Genomic DNA, 15,947 nt, shown 5'->3' with positions numbered 1-15,947 from the left:
CTCGCCAAAATACCCCGTGTGGACATAGCCTAAGGCTATGTTCACACTGAGTATTTTGCAGGGGGAATATCTGCCTCAAAATTCCGTTTGGAAGTTTGAGGCAGATTTTCCTCTCCCTGCACGCCGATTTTCGCAGAGTTTTTCGCCCGCGGCCATTGAGCGCCGCGGGCATAAAACACCGCAAAATACACTTTCTCTGCCTCCCATTGAAGTCAATGGGATGTCAGAGGCGGAAACGCCCAAAGATAGGGCATGTCGCTTATTTTTCCCGCGAGGCAGTTTTACTGCTCGCGGGAAAAAGACGCCGACGCCTGCCATTGAAATCAATGGGAGGCATTTTTGGGCCGTTTTTGCAGAGTTTTGCGACGCCAAACTCGTCAAAATGCTCCGTGTGAACATAGCCTAAGTGTGCTCCAGGTTCCATGATTTACTATGAAATAATTATAATCCACTTCTTTAACCCCTACCCGCACCAGGACGTAACTGTACGTCGTTGCGGGAAGTTACTTCCCGCACGAGGACGTACAGTTACTGAGTTAATCCCGGTGCACACTGTCGGCGACAGTGTGCACCGGGAACCAGGAGGTCAGCTGTCGCCGACAGCTGACACTCCCCTCTTGCCGGCCAGCGGTCCTTTGCCGCTGATTTCGGCGCATTAACCCCTTAAATTCGGCGATCGGGTGCAATCGCCGAATTTTAGGGGTTTCTAACATATCGGCAGACCCCCGTCCGAAATCGCGGGGTCTGCCGATAGTTAGTATGGCAAACGGAAGCCAAACAATGGCTTCCGGGTCTGCCATGGACAGAAGCCCATCAGGACCAACCTTCGGCTGGTCCTGATAGGCTTCCTGTCAGAGTGACAGAAAGTCACTGTGCCGTTCCCGATGCACACTGTCGGCGACAGTGTGCGTCGGGAACTTGGAGATCAGCTGTCCCCGACAGCTGACACTCTCCAGTGTTGCCGATCAGCGGCTCATCGCCGCTGATTTCGGCAATTAACCCGTTACATGCGGGGCTCGATTGCGATCTCCGCATGTAGCGGGTTTGTAGCGCATCAGCAGCCCCCATGCAATCGTGGGGGCTTCTGATGCTTGTGATGGCACCCGGGGGCCAGACAACGGCCCCCAGGTCTGCCATGTATGTCAGCCTATGAGGATCAGCCTCTGCTGATCCTCGTAGACCAACTGTCAGAGTGACTGTGACGTCACACTGACAGTAGGAATACGTTACACTACCTAGGTAGTGTAATGTATTCTAGCAGCGATCAGAGCTGCAGGTCAAAAAAATAAAGTGTAAAAAGTAAAAGAAAAGTTAATAAACAAAAATATAAAGTGTAAAAAAAAGTTAATAAAAATGTTTTATAAAAGTGTAAAAATAAAAGGTTTTGTTTTCCTATAATAAGTCATTTATTATAGGGAAAAGATGAAAACGTTAAAAAAAAAGTACACATATTTGGTATCGCCGCGTTCGTAACGACCCAATCTATGAAACTATAATGTTAATTTTTCCGCACGGTGAACGCCACAAACAAAATAAACGGAAAACTGTCAGCATCGCTATTTTTTGGTCACCACCCCTCCCAAGATATAGAATAAAAAGTGATCAAAAAGTCGCATTTACCCCAAAATGGTACCAATAAAAACTACAACCCGTCCCGCAAAAAACAAGACCTCCCACAGCTTTTTTGACAAAAAAATAAAAAAGTTACGGCTCAGAATAGCGTGTCCCAGAAAATAAATTATTTTATAGAAACTTAATTTTATTGTGCAAACGCTGCAAAACTTAAAAAAAACTATACACATATGGTATCGGCGTAATCGTACCGACCGGCAGAATAAATTAAAACGTAATTTATTGCGCACGGTGAACGCTGTAATAAAGAATTTAAAGCGCCAAAATCGCTGTTTTTTGGTCACCCTAGCTCTAAAAAAGATCCTGAGGGGCCAAAATGCTCACTATACCACTAGAAAAATTCCTTGAGGGGTGTAGATTCCAAAATGGGGTCACTTTTGGCGGGTTTCCACTGTTTTGGTCCCTCCGGGGCGTTGCAAACCCGACATGGCACTGAAAACCAATCCAGCAAAATCTGCACTCCAAAAGGCGCTCCCTCCCTTCTGAGCCCTGCTGTGGGTCCAAACATCAGTTTACGACCACATATGGGGTATTGCCGTAATCGGGAGAAATTGCTTTACAAATTTTGGGGTGCTTTTTCTCCTTTATTCCTTGTAAAAATGAAAAAATTCTATGTTTCCACAGAAAAATAGGTGATTTTCATCTTCACAGACTAATTCCACTAAATTCTGCAAAAAAACTGTGGTGTCAATATGCTATCTATACCCCTAGAAAAATGCCTTGAGGGGTGTAGTTTCCAAAATGGGGTCACTTTGGAGGGGTTTCGGCTGTTTAGGTACCACAAGACCGAGTCAAACCTGACATGGTGCCTAAAATATATTCCTAAAAAAAGGAGGCCCCGAAATCCACTAGCTGCTCCTTTGCTTCTGAGGCCTGTGTTTCAGTCCATTAGGACACTAGGGCCACATGTTGGATATTTCTAAAATCTGCAGAATCTGGGCAATAAATATTGAGTTGCGTTTCCCTGGTAAAACCTTCTGTGTTACAGATTTTTTTTTATTACAAATGAATTTCGGCAAAAAAAATGAAATTTGTAAATTTCACCTCTACTTTGCCTTAATTCCTGTGAAACGCCTAAAGGGTTAAAATATTTTCTGAATGTGGTTTTTAATACCTTGAGGGGTGCAGTTTTCAAAATGGGGTGATTTATGGGGACTTTCTAATATATAAGGCCCTCAAAGCCACTTCAGAACTGAACTGGTCCCTGAAAAAATAGCCTTTTGAAATTTTATTGAAAATATGAGAAATTGCTGCTAAAGTTCTAAGCCTCGTAAAGTCCTAGAAAAATAAAAGTACGTGAAAAAAAATGATGCAAACATAAAGTAGACATATAGGGGATGTTAACTAGTAACTATTTTGTGTGGTATTACTATCTGTTTCACAAGCAAATACATTTAAATTTAGAAAAATGCAAATTTTTGCAAATTTTTGCTAAAATTTGAAGTTTTTCACAAATAAATATTGAATTTATCGACCAAATTTTTTCACTAACATAAAGTACAATATGTCACGAGAAAACAATCTCAGAATCGCTTGGATAGGTAAAAGCATTCCGGAGTTATTACCACATAAAGTGACACATGTCAGATTTGAAAAAATAGGCTGTGTCCACAAGGCCAAAACAGGCTGTGTCCTAAAGGGGTTAAAACCTTTTTGTTTTTGTGTACAATGTTACCATTATCTGTTCTCCTGGCCGTAAGAATGTCCTCTGCTAAATATCTCTGCATCACATGAATCTGTTCAGATAATAAACTGTTTTGGAAAGAATTAATGGTTTCTTTGTGTGCAGCTTTTCTTGATCTTGTATCTACATGCCCTTCCCCCAGTATGAGAGCGTTATAAAATGTCAGTCTCCTGGGTTAGAAAACTTATTTTTCCATTACGGTGAAACCTTACGAAGGACAAATATCCATTAATGCCATTGGTATGTCCACAATTTTGGTAAGTGATTTGTAAAGTCCCTTACTGAATTTGCTGTCTGGTGAAAATACTATTTTGTTCTTTCCTCTTCTTCTTTTTTTTTTTTTTTTTCTTTTTTTTTTTTTTTTTTAAAATTGCGTGTTTTTTTTTTGTTTTTTTGCATTGTGAGTAAAGTCGGTGATCGGCAGTCTAAACTGTTGTGTTGCTGTAAGCTCGTTCGTACGAACGATCCCACGGACAATTTATCAGCCGCATTCTGGACGATTAAAGTCCTAATTGTAAGCACAGCTTTTGCATAGTGTGAAGAAAGGGTTTTATTCAAGCACATGGAGGACATATGAGCCCATTGGGATGTACCGAGCTTCAGTACTGTCACCTCCGTGTAAACTCCATCTAGTGTAATTGCTATATTTTAGTATTTAGTAGTGATTTGAGATCCTAGTTGACTCCCTGTAACCATTGTGATATTTATGCTTAAATGATTTACGAACATGCGGTTTTACACGGTTTACATTCTGCCATTTTTGAGCTGCACCACAATGCTAAACTTGCATTTGTTTTACAGACTGCATTAACCGAATATCTTAAAAGTATTTACTTTTTTTCTTTTGTGTTTTTTCCAGGTGTAATAGAAATGAAGGTACACGTACACACACCATTTTGCTTTATTTGTTTGTTTACCTTTTTTTTTCATCACTGTGACCGTTGCCATAGCTATATACATGAACACACATCAGAAGGCAGCCATACTCACACGCACAATGACCACCAGATCTCAGAAAAGCCGTATCTGCAGAATAGAGCTTCAGAGCTGTCCACAAGCAAGTCTTCATTGCCCGATGCTGAGCATGAGCAAAAATATTATATTGAAAAATTATTCCATCGCTATGGGAAGAATGGAAGATTGCCTTATTATGGACTGGAAAGACTCTTATCCAGTTTGGGTCTTGGTGAGGTGAAAGTAGTGGAAATAGATCATGAGGATATTGGCCATAACCCCGTTTCACATTTGGATGTTTTAGATGTTCAGGAAAGAAAGCATTTACATATACATGATCATATAGAGTCACATCCCCACGCAAATGAAACCAACGAAACAAAAACGGCTTCTTCAAAAGAGTTTAACAAGTGTAACGAGAAGAAGACCTCTGTGCCAGTGAAGCATAAAACCACCCACAAAAATCACTTGCATCATCATGTTCATAATGGTACCTACCATTCTCATAACAATAGCCACCATAATCACAGTGCTGCAGTCAGCCATGTGTCACTTGAAGGGCAAACAAATGAACAATTGACTGGTACAAATAAAACACAGGAACAAGCCGAAAAGAAACCTCGCAAGCAGAAAAAGAGACGGAAAGGAACAAAAGACAGTGAAGCTACTGTAGAGACTCAGTTTGATTTTGAACAAATTCAAGATGAACACAAACGTGGTTACAAACCTGACGATAGTTTTGCTGCATCTCTTGTTCCTGGCAATGGGGATGATGACAATCATGAATCAGAGGAACATCGGCAGGGGCCTGAAGATATTCAGAGAAACACTCGTAAAAGAGAAGCTCCTAATTATCAGACTAATCTAAAAATCCATGCGGGCTTTCAGAAAAGTCACAGCCAACATGATGATAAAGTGCATGAACATGAGGAGGTAAGTAAAAGCTACGTTTCTTCTAGATTCTGCGTGGACTGTATAGACATTGCCTTACATATTCCACTTTTAAAAATTTGTATTCAATTAGCGAATTGCTTAAATAGCCACACAATGTTATTACATGAATTGATTCAGATAGCTGTGGGAGAACTCCAATACTACTAATCTCTCTAAATGGTGTCAACCGTAGTCTAATTGTAGGCAAAGGTGGCAGCACAGTAAGAATGCTCCTATGAACACTTATTTATTTTTAAACCAAGGAGGAGAATATAATTTGCATTAATTCAAATATTTCCGAGGCACACGTGATGTTATAATAATGCCCAGCATATATGGGGAGCTTTTAACAATGCTTACATACAGAAAAAGGGAGTTTAGGTTATTATATATGTGTGTATATGTATTGGAGGATTTATTTTATTTTTTACCACCACAATATTGCTGTATAGCCATTTATTTATTTAAGAATAGATTATTGCGGCATCCAAGAGATCAAGCATTTTAATAAAAAGATCATATTTTAATTGAAATGCACAGTCGGCCATTATTTTTGTATCTATGAATTGATTATGTGCCCCCTACAACCGCCACAAACATCCATTTTATTTGAACTGTCCTTTCAGGGGGTGTCATATAATGTACTACTTAGGAAGTACTATAAAGCTCCCACCTGAAGCCTATGGCAGGGCTCAATTGAAGCGTGTAAAAATGACAATATACTGCAATGTAATGCAGTCCCTAGTCAGACTAAAGTGTTTCCAACAGTGGAAAAAATAAATAAAATGGTACGTTTAAAAAAAAAAAAAAAAAAAGTAATGTTCGAAAAAAAATAATAGTTAACGTGACTGGAATCAGTGTCCGTAGAAGTCCGAACTATAACAATATAACATTTACATCCACAAGGGAGAAAAGAAAATCTGGACCGCACGCTATACTTGATCTATTGCGGCTCAGCTGTATCTGGGGGGATGTGGCCCAGGGCCAAGGTGGTGCTTTTGGTCTCCTGGGTTTCTCCCTCTGCAGGTCCTGTGTTGCAGTGGCATTGGTTACCATGGGATACTACACTTGGTAGAATAGGGATCCACTTGAAAGAGGTCGCCGTGAAGTGGCAAGTGGGCTTATACAGTGTGATTAAAATGTTTACGAAGAACCGAATGTTCGTACATTTTATTTTGCTGACCCTCCATAGATCAAGTGGATGTGCAGTCCAGGCTTTCTCTTCTTCCTTGTGGATGGATATATATATATATATATATGTTGATAAAAAAATAAAGTTATGGCTATTGGATGGTGGGGAGGAAAAAACTAAAATAAAATAAAAAAATGAAAACTGGCTGCAGCGGGAAGGGGTTAACACACCCAAAATGACTTATGGAAATTAGACTCCTCAAGGTACTAATTTACTGACTTATTAAAGATTTTAAAATCTGCACGTGGATGAGACTTGTAAAATCTCATGTACTTGCCTTGTACTGTAATCCGCTGCAGACTTGACCTGCACAAAGCCACAGGTAAAATCTGCAGCAAATCCTCCACATGTAAAATCACCTAAAGGCTGGGGCTACATGGTGACTGACAGCGACACAGGTCGCACAACCAAAGATCGCTTTGTCCCATAGCCTACACTGCAAGTAATGAAAGTCAGTGGTCACGTTGCGACCTGCAAGTAACTGCGTCATGACAGTTGGGCCCTGTTCACATGGACGCGGAAAACGCGCCAAAATACGGCCAAAAATGCCTCCCATTTCAATGGGAGGCGGAGGCGTTTTTTTTTCCCCGCGAGCGGAAAAAGACATGCCCTGTCTTTGGCCGTTTACGCCTCTCTGGGAGGCAGAGAAAGCGCATTTCGTGGCGTTTTATGCCTGCGGCGCTCAATGGTCACGGGCGTAATACGCCACGAAAACCGGCGTGCAGGTAGAGGAAAATCTTCTTCAAAATTCTATATGGAATTTTGAGACCTTTTCCTCCTGCAAAAAACTGTGAACTAGGATTTCTTGCAACTGTCATGTCGCGACAACATGCGTATTGCGACACAACCACGTTGGCTTTTATTCCTTGCAATGTAGGCTACGGGACATAGCGATCTTTGGCCGGGTGACCATTGCAGTATTCTTTACCCTCTCTGTCAGACTACCAGAGGGAGAAGATGAACCTGGTGATCGCTGTCACAGCGATCACATGACTTGAAACCACACTGAGTGGTCCTTGGGTGAAGCTCTGTGATACAGCTGTCAAGAGACATGGAGCCCCTTACGGGCTGTCACAGCGTTTACGTGACTGAAGACCGGGTCTCTGGGTGAAAGCTCCGTGATATCGGCTGTCTCTGTATCACGGAGCTCCTCAGTCGGTGCATAAGGAGCAATGTGATCGTTGTGCCAGGTTGTCACAAGGATCATGTGACCGGAGATCATACTAAGTGGTCTTCGGGGGGGTAAGCTCTCACTTTTGGACTAAATGACAGAGCCCCATTTTACAAATCTGACGTGTCAGTTTGTGGTAATAACTTTGCAACGCTCTTACCTATCTAAGTGATTCTGAATGTTTTCTCATGACGTACTTTGTCAGGGGTAAAATTTGGTCCATAAATTCATTGCTTATTTATGGAACTCCAAAATGTAGAGAATTTTTCTGATTTTAAATGTATCTGCTTGTAAGACAAATGATAACACACAATAGTTACTAGTTAACATTTCCCATATGTCTACCTTGTTAGCATCATTTTTTTGAACGTCCTTTTATTTTTCTAGGATGTTATGTGGCTTATAAGTTTAGCAGCAATTTCTCACATTTTCAAGAATGTCAAAAGGCTATTTTTATAGGGTTCCGTTGTGAGTGGCTTTGAGGGGCCTATATTTTGGGATACCCCCATAAATCACCCCATTTTTTAAACTACACCCCTCAAAGTATTCAAGACCGCATTTAGAAAGTTTCTTAACCCTTAAGGCGTTTCACGGGATTTAAAGCAATATGGAGGTGACCTTTTAATTTTTTTTTTATTTTTTTTTTGCAGAAATTCTATTTTAATCTATTCTTTTCTGTAACACAGCAAATGTTTAACAGAAAAAAAACACAACTCCATATTTATTGACCAGATTCTGCAATTTTTGGAAATACCCCACATGTGGGCCTAGTGTGCTAATGGACTGAAACACAGGCCTCTGTAGTGAAGGAGCACCTAGTGGATATAGGGGCCGCCTTTTTATTAGAATGTATTTTTTTTTTTGTTTTTAGGCACCTTGTCAGGTTGGAAGAGGTCTTGTGGTGCCAAAACAAAGGAAACGCTTAAAAAAAAAATAAGACCCCATTTTGGAAACTACACCCGCAAAGAATTTATCTAGGAGTGTAGTGAGCATTTTGACCCCACAGGTGTTCCATAGATTTTAATAGAATTGGGAAGTAAAAATGAAAAATTAAATTTTTTTTTCCAATACCCCTTCGTTTTGTCTGAAAATTTTTCATTTTCTCAAGAAATAAAGGAGAAAAAGCACTCCGTTTGTACAGCAACTTCTCCAGAGTATGGAAATACCCCATATGTGGTCATAAACTTCCGTTTGGACACTCAGCAGGGCTCAGAAGCGAAGGTGCGCAACTTGGCTTATGGAGCGTAGATTTTGCTTGATTGATTCCTGGGTCCAATGTTGAATTTACAGAGCCCCTTAGGTACTAGTACAGTGGAAACCCCTGAAAAGTAACTCCATTTGGTAATCTGCACCCCTTGGGGAATCAATTTAGGGGTGTTGTGAGCATTTTGAACCCACAGGTTTTTGCTCAATTTATTAGCATTAGGATGCGAAATTAAAAAAAATAAAATATTTTCCAATAAGATGTAGTTCTAACTCTAAATTTTTCATTTTCACAAGGACTATAGGAGAAAAGCACCTCAAGGTTTGTAAAGCATTTTATCCCGAGTACAGCAATACCCCATATGTCATCGCAAACTGCTGTTTGGGCGCACGGCAGGGCTCAGAAGGGAAGGCGCGCCATTTGGCTTTTTTGAGCGCATATTTTGCTGAATTGGTTTCTGGGCACCATGTTGCATTTGCAGAGCTTCCTGAGGTACCAGTACAGTAGAAATTCCCCAGATGTGAACCCATCTTGGTGACCTTAACCCTCAAGGAATTAAATTAGGGTAGTTAGAATTGAAAATTTTAATCTACATTTTTTTTCTAATGTTGAACTAAAACTACATCTTTTCATTTTTAAAAGGACTACACCCCAAAATTTCTTACGCAATTTCTCCCTGCTTCGGACAGGACCTAATGGGCTTCCGTGCATGGCCAACCAGGAAGCCATTGCTAGGCTTACAGGTTGCCACAGCAACTATTGGCAACCCGCAATCGCTCGCGGGGGGGGGGGGCTGATGGGGTACAGAGGGAGCTTCCTCTGTCAACCCCTTAAATGCAGCGGTCGCAATTGTCCGCCGAATTTATGGGGTTAAACAGCGGCGATCGGAGGTAACTGCGATCGCCACTGTTGCGGCGGGATGTCAGCTGTATATTACAGCATACACCCCCTGAAGATAAAGTGAGCACAGCTCCTGTGCCCGCTTGACCTTCAGGATATGACACTACGCCCAATTGCGGTAAGTTAGCCTTAAAATGGACGTACCATCACGTTCATTTGCGGGAAGAGGTTAAATGTCTTAAACTATCCATTTGGAACCAATAAATGAGTTTTCATTTACATTGAATAGAGCGTGCTTACCAGTAAGTGATTGATATTGGCTTTGAGACCTAGCGGATGCACTGATGGCCTACTGCTATATTTATTCTTCCCGATCCTGCAGCCCACCTAACCAATAGTCTACCTGTCAAAGAGAGCTCCTTCTTTTCTGGCTGCGCAGCCTACCACGGAGTGCGAGTAAGAAGCTTTCTAATTGGCTCTTCTGCACATAAGCCGGTCCTGTGTAGGAGAGCCAATGAGAAAGTTACTTACTCGCAGTCAATGGTAGGGAGCAATACGTTAAGAGCTTTTCTCTTTGACAAGCATCACCTGTGCAGGAGAGCCAACTGGATTCAGTCCCATGTATAGAAATATGCATGAGACTGTTTGTTTTTAATCCCTTCAGGACTAAACCAGTTTCTGCTTTTTTTCGTCTTTCACTCCCTGCGAAGGAGTGCTAGTTTCTATTGGCACCATTTAAAGTACCATATAATGTACTGGGAAACAGAAAAAAAAAATCTTTTCCGGCTGAAATTGGGGGAAAAACTGATTCCACCATTTGGGGGGTTTCATTTTTACGGCTTTCACTGTGCAGTAAAAACAACTAAACTTTATTCTACAGCTCAATACAATTACGGTGATACTATAAATTTATATAGGTTTTCCATATTATACTGCTTTTTTTTTTTTTTAAAAATTAAAAAAAAAAAGAATTGTTTTTCTTCACCACATTCCGAGAGCCGTAACTTTTTTTTGTTTTTGTATATCCTTCTGTAGATTGAGCGGTGTGAGGGCTTATTTTCTGCGGGACGTGCTGTGGTTTTTATTGATACAAAAAATTTTTTTAATTTTTTTTGGCACATACAACTTTTTTTACCACATTTTTAATAAAAAAAATTATTGCACCGCTAAGTTAGAGGCTCTGTCACCACATAAGTGCCCTATCTCCTACATAAGGAGATCGGCGCTATAATGTAGGTGACAGCAGTGCTTTTTATTTTAAAAAAACCGATCTGTTCTCACCACTTTATTAGCGATTTTAGATTTATGCTAATGTGTTGCTTAATACCCAACTGGGCGTGTTTTTACTTTAGACTAAGTGGGCGTTGTACAGAGGAGTGTATGACGCTGACCAATCAGCGTCATGCACTACTCTCCATTCATTTAGTCAGTGCGTGTTAAAAACGTGTTAAAAAAAAAAAAGTTTACTGAAAAAACAGTTACAAAAAAAACACTTTTTTTTTCCTCTAACGTAATGTAAAAAAAAACTAAATTGGTATTGCTGCATCTAATTATCATAACTATTACAATATGCCACTACTTAACTTTCAGTGAACGCCGTAAAAAAAACAACAACTCAGTTATTTGGTTAAAGAGGCTCTGTCACCACATTATAGGTGCCCTATCTTCTACATAAGGAGATTGGCGCTATAATGTAGGCGACAGCAATGCTTTTTATTTTTTTTTAAATTATCTGTTTTCACCACTTTATTAGCGATTTTAGATTAATGCTAATGAGTTGCTTAATGCCCAAGTGGGCGTGTTTTTACTTTAGACCAAGTGGGCGCTGTACAGAGGAGTGTATGACGCTGACCAATCAGCGTCATGCACTCCTCCATTCATTTAGTCAGCGCGTAGGGATCCTTTTAGATCACTATGTGCTGTCTTATACTAACATTAACGATACTGAAGTGTTTAGACAGTGAATAGACATTCCACGGGATGTCTATTCACAATCTCTGCACTTCGTTACTGTTTCTGTGGTAGTTACAGCAGAGCAAGCGTAATCTCGCGAGATTACGCTGTAGATGACCGGTTACAACGAGATTACGCTTGCTCTGCTGTAACTACCATAGAAACAGTAACTAAGTGCAGAGATTGTGAATAGACATCCCGTGGAATGACTATTCACAGTCTAAACACTTCAGTATCGTTAATGTTAGTATAAGACAGCACATAGTGATCTAAAAGGATCCCTACGCGCTGACTAAATGAATGGAGAGGAGTGCATGACGCTGATTGGTCAGCGTCATACACTCCTCTGTACAGCTCCCACTTGGTCTAAAGTAAAAACACGCCCACTTGGGCATTAAGAAACTTATTAGCATTAATCTAAAATCGCTAATAAAGTGGTGAAAACAGATAATTTTAAAAAAAAAAAAAGCATTGCTGTCGCCTACATTATAGCGCCAATCTTCTTATGTAGGAGATAGGGCACTTATAATGTGGTGACAGAGCCTCTTTAACCAAATAACTGAGTTTTTTGTTTTTTTACGGCGTTCACTGAAAGTTAAGTAGTGGCATATTGTAATAGTTATGATAATTAGATACAGATGTAACTTTTGTTTTTTCAGTACTAAACTTTTTTTTTTTTTTTTTTTTAACACGTTTTATCATTCCCCCCTAGGAGGCTTGAACCAGCGATCGTTAGATTGCTGGTACAGTACACTGCAATACTAATGTATTGCAGTGTATAGTCACTTTTACAGGCAGAGCTTAAAGAGACCACACTATAAGTGCCCTATCTCCTACATAATGTAGGTGACAGCAGTGCTTTTTATTTAGAAAAACAATCTATTTGAAACCACTTTATTAGCGATTTTTAGATTTATGCTAATGAGTTTCTTAATGCCCAAGTGGGCGTGTTTTTACTTTCGACCAAGTGGGCGTTGTACAGAGGAATGTATGAAGCGGACCAATCAGCGTCATGCACTCCTCTCCATTCATTTACACAGCAGCATCGCGTTCTTACTAGAACACGATGTGCAGCCACATACACCGACATTAACGTTAATCAAGTGTCCTGATAATGAATATACATTACCTCCAGCCTGGACATCATGTGTATTCAGAATCCTGACACTTCTGAATCTTTTCTGTGAGATTTTCAGCAAGGGAAACAGAATCTCGTTTATATCGTAATCTCGCGAGATTACGTGTGGCTTGCTGGAATCTCACAGAAAAGATTCAAAAGTGTCAGGATTCTGAATACACATGACCTCCAGGCTGGAGGTAATGTATATTCATTATCAGGACACTTGATTAACGTTCATGTCTGTATGTGGCTGCACATCGTGTTCTAGTAAGAACGCGATGCTGTGTAAATGAATGGGGAGAAGTGTATGACGCTGACTGGTCACTGATTGGTCAGCGTCATACACTCCTCTGTACAACGCCCACTTAGTCGAAAGTAATAACACGCCCACTGGGGCATTAAGAAACTCATTATTAGCGATTTTTAGCTTTATGCTAAAGTAATAATTGTCAGTAATCACAGAAAATAGAAACTCCAAGAAGATCATATGGAAAACAAGAGGACCGGAGTCATGCAGTATTGAAAATAGGAAAAAATCTTGATTGTAGCAAAAAGCTAAAACACCTGGTAAAAAGCAGAAGATCCAAACAGAAATAACTGTCTGCAGCTATACAATGTTAAAACGACACCACAAGGTCTCAAATGTGTAGAATCACAAAGTGTATACAGATCCAAGATGTTATTGTGATCTCTGATTGTAGGTAATTTGATTTTTGCCAGCAGGATAGGCCAGGTCATCGGGATCATTCCTGCTGGTTAATTCATTTAAATATGGTATTTTAGGGATTTTTAGTTACTAGGATGTTAGACACACTGGAGCCACCGTCATCAGAGCAGTCAGTCCAGCTGACTGGCTGATTCGGCAAACAGTGGCGCCATGCAGCTTCTATGTATAGTACATAAGAAGAAGTTGAAGCGCAAAATGTAAAGAGATTTTTTTTATTTCAGTTTGAAAAATGTTCAAGTAACGAATGCATACATTTTACAAAAAAAATAAAGGACAGGATTATTATATTTTCGCTGTGGGTCCAACTGCTGGGATCACAATGAGTGTCCCCTTTTTGAATTAAGAGGCTGTCACACGTACACGCTACCACCATGTTCATTCTCTATTGGCCGAGATGGCTGAGGACAGCGTTCAACTATTTTCGTCAGTCCCGTAGAGAATGGAGTGGTAGTGCGAATTACTTGCCACCACTCCCATTTAAAAGGTGGGGACACGGGACACTAGGTCTCATGACCTCTGGGGGTCTCAGCAGTCGGACCTGCAGCGATCATGCATTTATCACCTATCCTGTGGCTATATGGTGTTTTTTGGGATACGACCCGTTTAAAGTATATATATTACAGGGAATGGATCATCAAAAAAATGACCGCTAAAACAGGTTTATAATCTATTTTAGAAACCTTTTCTTAGAGTGTTTGTGTGTATATTCTCTATTGTGCTGCTTGAGGCCTAAATAATGCAGTATAGTAATACAATGCACTGTGCGCACATATGAGGCGCTATGAGTCATGCTCTGGGGAGGGGGCTGCACCCAATTGCTTCATGGAAATTGTAATATTTTATGACCTTTCCCTGTCAATCGACTCCCGTTAATTTCAGTTGCCACAAAACCTACTCTCCTTGCTGTACTGTCTTAACAGAAAGGAAGTGTGAACCTCTAATTTAGCCACCCCCAGGAAAGTTTATAAAAAAATAGCTACAACATTGGAAAAAACATTCATTTTCTTATACAGATGTAAATCTAACCAATGAAACTTGGGCTCAGGCTAAGTTCACACTAGCGTTCGTATATATTTACCTCTCTTCCGTCAGATGAAGAGCGGATCGAAACATTAAACGGAAAGCATCGGTTCCGTTAGAATTGCCATCTATTTCAATGGTGATTCTTTTGTTTCAGTTGCTTTCAGTTTGACTTTGTTCACTGTGTCAGTGTTTTTTCACTGAATCAAAAGTGCAGTCTGCAGAACGGAGACAAACAGAAAGCAACTGAAACAGAATCCCCATTAAAAGCCATGGTAATTCTAATGGAAGCGATGCTTTTCCTTTGGACTCTCGTTCAGCTCTTCCTCTGACAGAAGAGAGCTAAATGGAGCTGAACCCTAGTGTGAAAGGAGCCGAAGTTCTCACTACCGGTCTCTTCCGTCTGAGGAAGAGATGACCGAAAATCCAAACGTAAGGCATATTTTCCGTTTGAATTAGCATTGATTTCAATGCCCATTCTTTTTTTTTTTTTTTTCAGTTGAATTCCGTTTGCCTTGATTCGCTAGGTTTCCGCTTTTTTCACGGAAGCAAAAGTGCAAAACCTGAAATCTAACTAATGGAGGCACACTGAATCCGATTGAAACAAAAGAAATACCATTAATGGTAACTCAAACGGAAGCGATGCATTCCATTTTGGATGTTCGGTCTTCCCTTCCATTGACTGAAGAGACCTAAACGGGAGACAACGGTAGTGTGACCTTAGCTTAACATTAATTATGACACATTCCCTTTTAAAGCTTCTCCAATTAAGTGTTCTCTGTATTGAACCCAACAAAATCAACCTGTTGCATTTTTCTTTTCTGTAATGCCTGTGATGTAATTTAAAAGGAGGGGTGATGTCATAAAAATCTATTATAGTTGCCAAATGCCTGGAAACTTATGCCACTTTTGCCTAGCACCATGTTTTATAAATATTCACTAAAGGTGTTTTTTTCCTGATGTCAAAGTTCCTTTATGCAATTTCACCGCACCTTTTAGTTGTCTTGTTAGTTTTGCTCAACTGTTAACTTGATAACTGGTATGGAAGATGGGGAATGTATAAAATAAAAAAAATCTGCTGCAAATAGTCTGATTTTGCTTCTACTTTCATACTGTATTTAACAAAACAGTGGCCCGTCAATACAAATAGAATCGGTATGAATTAGCCTTATAATATCCATACTAGAGCATGTCAAGTTAACATACCATATTGTGTTTTTGTTTTTCAATTCACATTTTTTTTGTTCTTTCTTTCCAGTGTTTAAATGTTACTCAGCTCCTCAATTATTACGGGCTAAATATCAACTCTCCAATTTCCCCTGACCAATTTGCGTACCTATGTCCTGCGCTGTTGTATCAGATTGATCGTAGGTTTTGCATCAAGCATTCTTTTGAGGAAGCTAAAACTTTAGAAGAAAGTAAAGGCACAGCATCTGGTGAGTAATCTCTAATTTAGGTGAAAATGGTATTTACTTTTGATTGCCCTGTTTTATAAGGTTGGGCATTAAACCTTCATG

At 40.1% G+C, this 15,947-nt stretch overlaps 1 protein-coding gene across 3 annotated transcripts in view; it reads left to right on the top strand.

The window, feature by feature from the left end:
• Window positions 1–15,947, top strand: part of SLC39A10 (solute carrier family 39 member 10) — a 97,192-nt gene that overhangs the window by 33,108 nt on the left and 48,137 nt on the right. For 2 of the 3 annotated variants that reach the window (XM_075829968.1, XM_075829967.1), the window contains exons 2-3: window positions 4,176–5,203; window positions 15,689–15,866. In XM_075829968.1, coding sequence (XP_075686083.1) covers window positions 4,187–5,203; window positions 15,689–15,866 — 1,195 coding nt within the window. In that variant the 5' untranslated portion in view covers window positions 4,176–4,186. Of the gene's footprint in view, window positions 1–3,536; window positions 3,574–4,175; window positions 5,204–15,688; window positions 15,867–15,947 lie in introns of those variants that run through there. The other variant, XM_075829969.1, reaches the window with a different exon arrangement.

The sequence above is a fragment of the Rhinoderma darwinii genome, chromosome 6, assembly GCF_050947455.1.
Source record: "Rhinoderma darwinii isolate aRhiDar2 chromosome 6, aRhiDar2.hap1, whole genome shotgun sequence".
NCBI classification, from domain to species: domain Eukaryota; kingdom Metazoa; phylum Chordata; class Amphibia; order Anura; family Rhinodermatidae; genus Rhinoderma; species Rhinoderma darwinii.
Note: the sequence above shows the minus strand (reverse complement) of the source record. Positions and strands in the feature narration are given on the sequence as shown.